General features: G+C 58.6%; 1 protein-coding gene across 2 annotated transcripts in view; it reads left to right on the top strand.

Moving 5' to 3' along the window:
* AACS (acetoacetyl-CoA synthetase) overlaps positions 1-12,264 on the top strand; it is a 52,250-nt gene that overhangs the window by 26,524 nt on the left and 13,462 nt on the right. For both annotated transcript variants that reach the window (XM_043557312.1, XM_043557311.1), the window contains exons 9-12: positions 5,209-5,289; positions 8,138-8,262; positions 11,183-11,247; positions 11,398-11,520. In XM_043557312.1, the coding sequence (XP_043413247.1) occupies positions 5,209-5,289; positions 8,138-8,262; positions 11,183-11,247; positions 11,398-11,520 (394 nt within the window). The remainder of the gene's footprint in view (positions 1-5,208; positions 5,290-8,137; positions 8,263-11,182; positions 11,248-11,397; positions 11,521-12,264) is intronic.

The following is a 12,264-nucleotide window of genomic DNA, read 5'->3' as shown; positions in this document are numbered from 1 at the left end:
GAGGCCCCGCGGTGCGTCCCGAGGCAGGGCGCGCACTGGGTGAGCCCTGACTTCCGCGCTGTGGGCCCGTTTTAGGAGGGGCGAAGCAGAGCAGGGGAGAACAGTGCGTGTGTGTGTGCGCGCTCGGTGGTGTGGTGAAACAGGGCCGACCGCGGGCTGTGGTCCGGCACGGAGAGCCGCTGGGTTACGTTCTGAAGTGCAGTTAGGAGGCTGTTCCGGCACAGCTCCAGCACTGTGGTCGTCGTCTCGGGCTGCCGTGACCGAGGACCACGGGCCGGCGGCTCGAACAGGAGACATGCCCTTCTTTCTCACAGTTCCGGGGCTGGAGTCAGATCGAGGGGTCCGGGGTTGGACCCGAGGCCCGTCGCCTTGGCTTGCAGAGGCCGCCGTCTCACTCGGAAGTCCTCCCTCGGTCTTCCCCCCGTGCAGGCGTCCCCGGGGGCTCGTTTTTGCCCACATTTCCTCTTTTTGTAAAAAAAATCCACCAGACTGCATTAGGACCCGCTGCGGTGGTCTCTCTACCTTCTCCACCAATTCCAAGGCCCCGTCTCCAAATGGAGTCACCCTCCAAGGTCCTGGGCTTTAGGGCCTCACAGTGTGGCTCTGGGGACACACAGTTCAGCCCAGAACACATACTTCTCATTTTCCTGTTTATTTCCTCAAAAGTCCAACCATATTCAAGCACCTGGAATGACGCTTTCCCACTAAGCGTGAGATCTTATCCACGTACGTTAGTGACTTCAACCGTTCATTCTTGGAACAGTGCCAAGCCCGTGGAACAGGTGCAGGGGGAGGGAGCACAAGGGGCATGTCAGCTAGACTCCGCCATATCGTTAACGTCCTCAGCGTCCGTTCTCAGTGTTTCCTTGAAAGACTCTTGCTTTGCTTCTCTCTCTCTCTGAACACACACACACACACACACACACACACACACACACACACACGTTGTTATTCTTTAGCTTTTTGCTGACCCCTCGAGAACAAACTGGGGAGTCCCGGCCCTTCTCCCTGAGTGCTTCAGCGCACACCTCCCGAGAACGAGAACGTTCTCTCACAAAACCCTGGTATCGTCGTGACGTTCAGGAAAGTCAGTGTTGACGTGATACCGTCACCACTTGGGTGCTTCCACTCTCCCCATGACATCCTTCGCAGCCGCCTGCTGTCGCGCCTCTGGTGTCCTTCCCCTGCCTTCACCCGTCACGACCTTGGCATTTTTGGATTCCCAGCCTCTGGTCTGGCAGAACGGCTGTCTGGGTTCGGTCGAGGTTTCCTGCGGGTCACATTTGGGGCGATGCCTTTTGGAAGTGATGTTCAGGAGGCCCCTGATGTCAGTTTATTTCATGGTGGCCATCTAAGTGGGTCACTCTCCCGAGGTGCAGTTCCTCGTCTGTGACTGTGAGTCCTCCTGGCCTCATCTCCTCCTACCCCGCCTCTGGCCTTGATGGGAGAGCTTCTTTTTGACTCTGGCACAATCGGTCCCCTCCTGGAACTCGGACCCCTCCTGGGCTGGTCTCGGGGGGCACAGGGGCTGCGTGCCTGGTCGGTTCCACAGCTTCTCTCTGGACCCTCTTCCTAGCTTCTCCCTCAGTCGGCTTGGCCTGTGGGGAGGAGAAAAGCCTGCGGTCTCTTGGTCAAACCTTGTTGTGGCCGCCTTTTCTCCCGCTGCTCAGAAGAAGGGGGTTATTCGAGAGGAGAAACGTCCTGTTCGCCGACCGCTTTCCAGCCTTTGCTTGACAAGATGGTGGTATTTGAAAATTAAACATAAAGTTTCTCTTCTAGTGCATTTGGCTTTTACAGATGTTCCCTCTGCCTCGAAGCAGTTTGAATCCCTTCTGTACAAAGGGAACATTTACATTTGAATCATTTTAAAGCCTTCTGCAGCTTTTCACAGAGTGCTTTCATCAGAATGGGGAAAGCAGTTAGCAGTGGCTTCATTATTACCTGGTTTTGGATTCGCTGGAGGTCTGATCGCAGGTTATGATGTAGAGCCTCCAGATGAACACCGAGAGCCCCTGGTGACTTCGCAGGAAACCACAGGGCAGGAGGGAGGGGGGAGTCCGGGGGCCCAAGGCTTTATTTCTAGAAGTGACGTTGGCCAGAGTTGAGTCACCTTTTTCTAAGAGTGAGTTGACCCTGTTGTTCAAACCTTCCTAGTTTATTAAAGCAAGTCGGGAGATGTCATTTGCTGTGGTTGCTTGAATCACATCCTCCCTGGAGAGGAGAGCCCTGGTCGGCCTGGTCACGGGCCCGTTAACGAGCTATAGAGGGGAGCATTTTTAGAAACCTTGTAGACAAGGGTGGGGTCTGCGTGGCAAAACAACAGACATTTTAGGAAAAACCAAAATGTCTCACTGCGTTTTTATTTTTAGTGCTTTTTGCATAGCGAATGTCACTTTTTTAGGAGAGGAACATAAAAATGTATTTGATATAATGTAGCTTGCTCATAAAATCATCATGCCTGGTATATTTAGAGTGTGGAAAAGTCAGGAAAAATTACACTCCTTCTCTCTCCGCCGGGCTGTCGCATCTCCAGAGAAGTGACGAAGCGTCTTGCCTGTTGTGAGCGTTGTCTCCACCGGAGGCTCGGAGGCAGCCGGGCGGAGGGCCGCGGCATGGGGACCGCTGGCCGTGCCCCGGGCGCGCGGGGGTGCCGGGCCATGCCTGGTCTGCAGGCTGTGGTTTCTACGTCCACAAGAGGTGTCAGAAAGCCGCTTCCCTCTTCTTCCTGTGATATGAAATTCCTCTTCCTGGTTGAGACGCACGAAGTCATGTTGTTCGTCCTTCCCCTCAGACTCACCCATAAATATTTAAAAATTAAGAGCAGAACCGTTGCTGTGAATTAAGATTCACTCAGAGAGATTCTCGAGTGGGAAGCAAAGCCTGGTGTGTTTTGTGCCACCTGAGAGGAGGAGGACAGGCCCCAGCAAGCCCATGTGGGGTTATACACAGGCCAGGCTTGGAGCAGACCGTGGGGCGAACATACAGGTCTAAACTGAACGCTGGTTTTATTTTATTTTATTTTATTTTATTTTATTTTATTTTATTTTATTATTATATTTTATTATTTTATTTTATTATTTTATTTTATTATTTTATTTTATTATTTTATTTTATTATTTTATTTTATTTTACTTATTTTATTTTATTTTATTTTTAATTTTTTTTAACGTTTATTTATTTTTGAGACAGAGAGAGACAGAGCATGAACGGGGGAGGGGCAGAGAGAGAGAGGGAGACACAGAATCTGAAGCAGGCTCCAGGCTCTGAGCAGTCAGCACAGAGCCTGATGCGGGGCTCGAACCCACGGACCGCGACATTGTGACCTGAGCCGAAGTCGGCCGCTTAACCGACTGAGCCACCCAGGCGCCCCTATTTTATTTTTTGAAAAGAATTTTTTTTTAATTTTTTTTTTGAAAGAGAGGGAGCACGAGTGGGGGAGGGACAGAAGGAGAGAGAGGGAGACACGGAATCCGAAGCAGGCTCCAGGCTCCCAGCTGTTAGCACAGAGCCCGATGTGGGGCTTGAACCCACGAACCATGAGATCATGACCTGAACTGAAATCAAGAGTCGGATGCTCAACTGACAGCCACCTAGGTGCCCCTAAATGCCCATTTTAAGTAAATGGGAGGGGGATTTGCCACACGCTGCCGTTGTCAGGGAGCCCCTGGCCCTGTCTGTGGATTTGCCGTGGGGATGTTTTGTGCTGACTGAGAGAGTTCCTGAAGTGATTGTTGTCCCCTAGCAGGTGCCCACCCAGTCTGAGGGGGAACAGTGCACAGAACTTTGCACAGAAGCTCCTGACCCCGGGGTAGGGGGCTGTCTCCGAGCCCCGTGATGCATGCTCGATAAAGCCACGGGAGGCCCGCTCCAGGAATCTGCAGGGGGCCTTGGGGACCCTCAGAAAGGACCTGTCCCCCCCACCCAGCGGAAGTCTTTGTGCTGCGGTCTGCCCGGCCCCCAAGTGGCTCAGGTCCCTGCTGCTCCTCAAGGGCCTGGCGAGGGGCGCCGCTCTGGACACGCTCTGGAACGGGAGCTCTGACTCTTGAGCTGGAGAACTTGTTGGGCAGGAGGGTTTCCGTTGAGCTTCGAGAGGGATCATCTCCCCCTCCTGGCTCATTTTTACTTCTCTTGGATACAAAGAGGGTCGGTCGTCAAGGCTGCTTGTGATAAGGGGTCCTCGCTTCAGCCCCGATAGTCCCTAAACATTGGGGACCCACTGACATCGGCCAGGTGCTCCCGTCCGCTTACCAGAGTGAAGTGTGGGGCCAGCCCTCTTCAGGGGCTTCCGAGGGGCAGTGCTCTGTGTGGCCTCAGGATCGTGTGTGAGATCCATGCAGAATGGGAGCAGTGAGGCCGGGAGAGAGAAGGGGCTGGTGCAGGGCCCCTGCTCGGCCGTCCACCTGGTGCTCCCTTTCCCGCGGCTCACAGCAGGACGGGCAGAGCAAGTTGGGAACGAGGGGGCGTGGGCACTGGAGTATTACAGAGCTGAACATCAGACTCGAGGAAGCTCCGTGCCCCGAGAAGGAGCCCCAGGGCACGTTACGTGGAAAAAGCAAAGGGCAGGGCCGTGCGTCCGGATAAGAAAACCAGCATGAAGGAACCTACAGGGTCCCTGGCCATAGACACAGGGAGCGGCTGCCCGGAGACCTGGGGCCGGGGAGGGGGCCCGTCGTGGCCTGTGCCTCGGAGCGCTGGGCCCGGTGCACGTCCTGCCCGTTAAACGTTCACAGAGAGAAATAATGGACCGGGCGTGGAGGTCGGGAGGTCTGACTGGACCTTTGGGCTGCAAACAGGGCCTCGTGCTCTCCCTCGGCCAAGGGTCGCGCGAGCTCTGGTCCGAGACTCGCGAAGCGTCCCAGTGTTGCCTGGCTGGCGCCCGCCCTGGAGGTGCATGTTGTCACGTGGGCCCCTGTTCTGTTTTCTCGTATCTCTGACTTTGCCTCTCCTGCTTTCTGCCTGGGGTTGGGGTCCCACGGTGCTCCCTGTCTCTCTGGCACCTGGAGCTCACAGGCTGGTCCGAGGCTGCCCCCACCGGCCCCCGGAGACCCCCGGGTCAGCTGGCAGAGCATCCAGGCCGGCTTGCTCGGCGGTCTGCTTCCTCTGGGCGAGGGGCAAGAGGTCGGCTTCTCCCCGGGGCTCTGCGCCTGTGCCCCCGTGCCGTCGGCGCAGGGGCGCCCCGCTCACGCCGTGTCCCCCGCCTCTCCCCAGGGCACCCTCATCCAGCACCTGAAGGAACACATTCTCCACGGCAACATGAACAGCAGCGACACCCTCCTGTATTACACCACGGTGAGTCGAGTGTGTGTGTCCGCGGGGTGCCCTCCTGCCCTCTGCGTCCCTCCCGTCGCTCGCTTTGCTTCCTTCAGGGTGGATGCGGTTCAGCCGGGGGTTTTGTGCCGGGGCCTTCACTTGCGCTAGCCGGGTGGGCCTGCCGGGAGCACAAGGGTCCTTGTAAGAGGGAGGTGGACGGGTCAGTGTCAGAGAAGGAGCTGTTCTGAGGGAAGCAGAGGTCAGAGTGAGTGGGCTTAGGAGCCAAGGGATGTGTGTGACCTTTGGAAGCTGGTAGACGCCGAGAAAGAGATTCTCCCCAGAGGTTTCCAGAAGGAATGCGGTCCTGCAGACACCTTGACTTTGGACTTTGGACCTGCAGAACTCGGAGATAGTAAATCGGTGGCGTTTGAGGCCACTAAGTCCCTTGGGCGGTAATAGGAAGTGTTTCCAGGTGGCTCTCCCAATGAGTGTGACAGCTGGGGGTCCGGTGCGGAGGCCAGGCCGGGCCTGAGAGAGGCCACCCTGGGGACCAGAGCCGCCTGCCAACCCAGAACCTGGCCAGGAGGCCCCTGTCCCTGCCCCGGGAGTGGGCGTGCGGCTCAGGCAGCCACCACGCCAAGCCCAGGCACTGGCTGCCGCTGCCCTCACGGAAGTTCTTTTCTGCCCCAAGTCCTTGCCAGTGCGTTTTGTGGATGAACCAGGGCACCTGCCCCAGCTGCCCCGGAAGCTGGGCAGTTAGATGCTCGGTCGCCTCGCTCCTCACTGTGGTGTTTGCGTTAGGATCCCGTAAAGGCTGCGGCGTGCCTCGAGGAAGGGGGCCCAGGGGCCAAGGAAAAGCAGACAGAGCAACAGAAGCCAGCGTCCTCTGGGTCAGGCGTCACTGGGACGTGGGGTGGACGTTTCCGTGGTTTAGTTCAGGATACGCATCACTAAAGCGAGGCTTGGGTTTGACCAGTTGGAGATGCTCCTGTCCTGGTTGAACTCTGGAAGGTGAGCGAGGACGAGGTGAAAGAAGCATTTTATCCCAAGGGAGGAGCGCTCCAGGTGGGCTTTCTCTCAGCCTGCGAATACCAGGAGGTCTCGGAGGGATTCAGCTCCGTTTCCCGGATGATGATTCTGTGCCGGGTTTTGAAGGAAACAGGGCTGGAGGCACATTCCCGGCCCGCGAGATTGGGGCCCAGGGCTGTGGCTTCGCCGCCGGGGACGGAGCCAGGACTCCACGGCAGTCACAGGACGGGAGCCTGGGAGCCTGGGTGTGTGGCTGCTCACGGCTGCCTCACTGCTCAGGGTGTCCTGCTGCAAGTCAAGGGCTCGGAGCAAATGATTTGGGTCTCTGTCAGCTGCAGGCATGTATCCCAGAGCCCTGCTCACCGCGTCCCCAGGCAGGCCAGTGGCGCCAGGCAGTGCCAGCCTCCGGGCCCTTTCCACGCGGGAGCCCAGCCCAGCAGGGTTGACGGGGCGTCGGGTTTGAATGGCGCGAAGACCCCCGCAGCCCCGACCACGTCCAACTCAGCGGCCTCCCGGGGCCACGTGGTTTCAAATGACAGGGTTTTGCATCGAGGGAAGTGCCTGCAACGTGGCAGATCTGGAGCGGTCCTCCCGGAGGCTTTTCGCTTTCTCCGGCAGCGTCCTGCCCACGAAGGACAGGCGGTTGGCTTGTCCTGTGGAGCCAGGCCTGCGCCGTGTCACTTAGTGACCCACTTTAGCAGCTTTTTTGGACAGCGGGTCGGCCGGGCCGCCAGCTGCGGGGGCTGCCGTGCTGGTTTCCGGAGACGGGTTCCTTAGTGAAAGAAACTCAGCTAGGGATATTAAGGCAGCTCACCTAACTTGAGATTTTTGTGCGACCCTGGTGGTGCCGAGGGGAAGGACGGGGGGCTCCGGGGGCCGCTGGGTTCTTGACGGCAGGGAACTTGCCGAGGCCGTGTGCCAGTCGTGTCTTCTAAGCCCTCGTCTGGGCTTCTCTGCCGGGCTGTGCCCGCGGGCGGCCTGGGGCGCCTCGTGGCCACCCGGTCCCCCCGTGGGATCTGCCGCAGGGGTGCCGGGCGAGGCCGTCTTGCCGGTGGGGTGTGCTCCTGGCCCTCGGTGCGGGCGGATTCCTGCCGGAGCTTCCCTCTGGCTGCCCTGCTCTGGAACCGCCCACAGATCCCCCGCGTGGACGGGAAAGCTGTTGTCAGTGGGTTTGGCAGCACCTTTGTGCCTTAAACTTCGTTCATAGATAACGGAAAAGGCACGTCTTGCGTGTGGGAAGCCTTTCACGCAGCACGCCCGAGTGCACGTGAGATGTCGGCGTCCTCCGGGGTCCAGGGTAGCCGTGGCGGTCATTCTCACATGCAGCGTGCGTGCCCCGCGGGCCTCTGGGTGTGTGCACCGCCCCCCCCCCCCAGGTGTGGATGGGGTCATGCGCGTGCCCTCTGCTGGCGTGTTTCACACTTAAGCTCGTCTCGGACACCTGTCCGCATCCACCCAGACCTCGTTCCTCTCGGCAGCCACGGCGGGCGGCCATCCGGGTGCAGACGTCGGACGCGGGTTCACGGACTCGGTGTGTGGTGTTCCGTAGTTTGTGCCCGTGTGGCACCACGTTTGCGTTGGCGGGCGTCTCGCTGCCGTCCGTCTCCCGTTGTCCCCGGGAAGGCCGCGGCAGACGTTCTTCGACCCCTCTTAGCGCATGTGTGTGCGTGGATCTGATGTGCGCGGTCAGCTCTTGGCGTGAAATTCCCGGGGCGAAGCCTCGTGCATCTGAGAGGGGCGCTTCGCAGCAACCGTTGGCTCGGCTTCGGGAGGATTTCTAGGGACGTGAGGAGCCGAACGGTGGAGGCGGGGGCGGCTGGCCCGGCGCTCGGTTGGCACTGTGCTCCTTCTGTTCCAGGTCGGCTGGATGATGTGGAACTGGATGGTGTCCGCTCTGGCCACGGGAGCGGCCCTGGTCTTGTACGACGGCTCCCCCTTGGTGCCCACGCCCAACGTGCTCTGGGACCTGGTTGACCGGCTGGGGTAGGTACCCGAGACAGCACGCCGGGCCACAGAGCCACCCTGCGGTCGGCTGCCGTAGAGGAGGTACCTTCTCCGGGGTGCGTGGCGCCCCTCGGGGGGCGAGGGGGGGTGTGGGAGGTTGAAGTTGCCAAGGAAGGTGCGAAGGGGCAGGCAGTCCTGACCGGAGCCCAGCAAGGAGATGGGGAGTCTTCGTGTAGAGTTGGGGGGCCACCCCCCAGGGCCAGGAGTGGGTCTGAAACAATCAGGATATCAGGAGAGGGAACGTGATCCTGTTTCCAGGACTCTGGAATCCAAGAACTGGTGGGAAAGCTCAGGAGGAAGGGAGACAGGGCCACGGGGCCAGCGAGGGTTCTGGCTCACGCAGGGCTCCTCCAGCTCAAGGCTGAGGTGGGGTGTGAAACAGGCGGCTCGGGGGACGGCGTGGACGCGTACGGGAAGGGGGCGGGCGCAGGGTCTGGGCTTCCCACCGCCGGCCTTCTGGGCCCGATGGCGAGAGGGGAGTCCTGCCTTTGCCAGCCGTCCCGCGGTGCTGGCCTGCTGTCCCCTGGGTCTCCTCGAGCCCGTCAGGAGATTGCTCCACAATGCTCCCGCAGACGCTGTGTGAGGGGGTCTGTCCTCCGTGCGGTCCTGGCTCGTTCCTTGATCGAGTGATACGCGGGAATCCTGAGGAGCAGAGGCAGAACGTGGGGAAGGACGCGGGCCCCCCCTCCTAATCCCCCTCCTCCTCATCTCCGTGGGAAATGGTCAGGAGACCGACCGCGTGGGAGTGCTTCCTCTGCTAATGAGTTAATCGTAACCGACCGAGGTGTCCTCACCACTGTGCTGCGTGGTCACTGTTGGCCTAATGATGGTGGTTCCAGGAGTGAGAATATAGAACCAGCAGACCCTGGGGGCCCGGAAGCAGCCGTGCTCTGAAATGTGCTCGTTACTTTAAGTCTGAATCCGTTCACGGTGGGGAAACAGAGGAGCCACTAACGTTTTTACATCCTTGGCCATTAATATTTCAAATACAGCTTTGCCTGGCCTGGGTAATATTTAAATCCTGACATTTGGCTCCCGATATTGGTGAGGAAGGTTATTTCCTAATGAGACTGTTTTCCAACGAAAGGTTAATCGAATCTCTGGGAACGTAGATGGTTTTAAGAGCTTTACCCTTAATACCTGTGAACCAGGCTCCAGGTGGGGACACTTTCTGGTGTGTGCGTGCGTGTGTGTGTGTGTGTGTGTGACAGGAGGGGGGTCAGAAAATGTGCATTATTGGGGTTCGATGCTAAAGAATTTGAAGGATGAAGAGCCCCAGGAAAACCCAGCTCTGTGTGTGTGTCTGTGTACGTGCACATGTGTATGTGTGTGCACGTGTGCACGAGGGTGAGTGACCGTGTGTAAGTGTGCGTGAGCAAGAGTGAGTGTATATGTGGGTGTGCCTGTGTGTGCGTGTAGGTGCGGGTCTGACACTCACAGGTCTGTGGTCTGGGCCCACGTGATAGGCATGTCCTGAGTCCTGGTTGGCTCGTGCCCCAGATGTCGCCAGAGACGTGGCCTTGGCCGCCCTGGACCCGGCCGGGAGAGCCTGCCCACCGGGTTCGCGGAGGCTGGTGCGGCTGCACGGCCCGGGCGGGAGCCGAGGGGCGGGGAGCGTGCAAGGGCCTCAGGCCTCCGCCGCCTGCTCCCACTGCCAGCGGCGATCGAAAGGGGTGTGCGTGTCAGGTGAGGCGAAAATTAAAAACTGAGTCGCATGTGGTCACGTCAGATCCTGCCGGTTTATAGCACGAGCTGCGGCCCTTCCGAGCGGCTGAACGGCAGGGATCTTGTGGGGCCGTTTCAGGGCGTCTGGTTTTTAAAATAACGTCGATAAATGTAGGAATGAAATCCTCGCCGACTGATAACGTGCCGGCGCACGGACTCGCCCCCTCGGTTGGTGACTGGGCGCTTGCTGTGTCGGCACAGACAAGGTTCTTTCAAAGGACGGGCTTTCTTCGTCATTCGGGGTGTATTTCTGGGCTCTGGGAGTCTGGCTCGGGGAATACTCGGGTGAGGGCTGGGGCCAGAAGTCTGGGGTCTTCTGTGTGGGCTGCGCCAGTAATTGGGCCTGCATCAAAGCCACCCGGATTACCCCGTGTCGCCTGTCTCTGAGTGCGAGAGTTCTCGGTGGAGCCTGGTGACGGGCCGACAAGCTCACCTTGCAAAGTGCACTTGCTGGACGGCCCTTTGCCGGTATCATTTGTGCACCCGCGCGTATCTGGGTGTGCGCTCTGTGCCGCGTCCCCCGCCGGGCCCCGGGGCGTGCACGGTGGTGGAGGTGGACAGGTCCCTGTCCTCGAGGGGCTGGCACCCGAATGGGGGAAGGAGAGAGACAAAGAAGTGCCACTGGTGCCCTGGGGTCAGGGAGACCCTCGGAGGCAAGGGCACTGGGGCTGGGACTTGAACCTCCAGACCTGGGGAGGGGCCACGACATGTTCAGGCAGAGGGAATACGAGAGCCCAGGCCCTGAGCGGGACTGAGATAGGTGTGCCGGGGAAGGAGACCGTGGTGGCCTGAGCGCGAAGTCGATGTGGGGCCGGCCGAGGGGTCTTGATTTTATGGCTTCCTTTGGCCGAAAAAGAGAAAATTATCCCGTAATCGGGAGGATAGCGGGTTGTCGTGTGGGTCGTTATCTTCCACGGAGCCTCATGGTCCGGGGACCCAGGGTTCTGGGCATGTTAAGAGTCAGCGTGCAGACCTGTCCCTGCTGTACCCCGACGGTAAACACAGTGTCGTGACTCACTCTGAACTCAATAGCGAGCAGCAGTTCAGCCCAGGAAAGTGACGTATCTTGGATTTTGCAGACTTGTCAGCAATGAGTCACTAATTTTAGAAGGCTTCGGTGCATGGCCTATGCAGGAGCCCGAGAGTTTGTTTTCTTTACCTCCCGTGCCCTTAGCATCACCATCCTTGGAACGGGTGCCAAGTGGCTGGCTGTGCTCGAAGAGAAAGACCTGAAGCCAAGTGAGTAAAGCGTGCCTCTCACAGCTCCTGGCCCGTTCCCCGTCTTGCCAGCCAGGCAATTCAGAGCTGCTCCGTTACCTGTTTCCTGCACGCAGGCCAGGCTACAGGTGTCGGACTTAGTTTTAATCTTTCCGTGGTCCTTCGCCCTAGTGGAAACCCACAGTCTCCAGACGCTTCATACGGTCCTGTCCACCGGCTCCCCGCTGAAAGCCCAAAGCTATGACTATGTCTACAGGTGCATTAAGAGCAGCGTCCTTCTGGGTTCCATCTCAGGTACGCTCCTGTCTGTGTGCTTGTGGGGAGGGGGTGCTGGAGGAGTCAGGACACGGGACACGACCGGGCCGGTTGCCCCCCAGCGCGCACAGCCTCTGACCCACACGCCTCTGTGCACGTCGGCTCTTCTTGTCCCTGGTCGTCAAGTTCGAGAAAGTCGCCGAGTTGGCAGATGCTGAACCGTGGCTCCTGGGGGAGATAATGCACCTACGTGTCTCACGTCAGTTACAATCTCATGTCCCGGAAACGGTTTTTTTCTGGTAGATTCTGTTTTCTTTATTTTACAAAAGGGAAGACAGGTTCAGGAGTGTTGACCGACTTGCTGGAGCTGCCCCACTAACGGGGCGCGGTGGAGAGATTCTAACCCGGCGCAGCCGCCCCGGAGCCTGAGCTCCTCCCCTCGCGGTCCTCCGGTCCTCGCGGTGACGGGAGCTGGAGCCAGAGGGCAGGGCCCTCTGCCTTGTTGGACCTCAGCCGGGAATGTGCGTGTTGGGCATCTCGAGATTTTCACCGCTTGGTTCTCGGGTCACGTTCTCAGACGACCTTGAAAGCACCCTGAGTGTTGATTTTCGGGTTACAAAATTAGCGAGTAGGAGAATTTGCAACTACAGAATCTGTAAATACTAAGAATTGGCCACGTATGAGAACAGTCATTGCAACGTTGCGTATGTTCATTGAAAGCCGGAAATGACCTGTGTGCCCAGCAGAAGGGGATTGATGGAATCATTTATGGGGCACCCTTCG

This window comes from Prionailurus bengalensis, chromosome D3 (assembly GCF_016509475.1).
Source record: "Prionailurus bengalensis isolate Pbe53 chromosome D3, Fcat_Pben_1.1_paternal_pri, whole genome shotgun sequence".
Classification (NCBI taxonomy): domain Eukaryota; kingdom Metazoa; phylum Chordata; class Mammalia; order Carnivora; family Felidae; genus Prionailurus; species Prionailurus bengalensis.
This window is presented reverse-complemented; position numbering and strand designations above follow the sequence as displayed.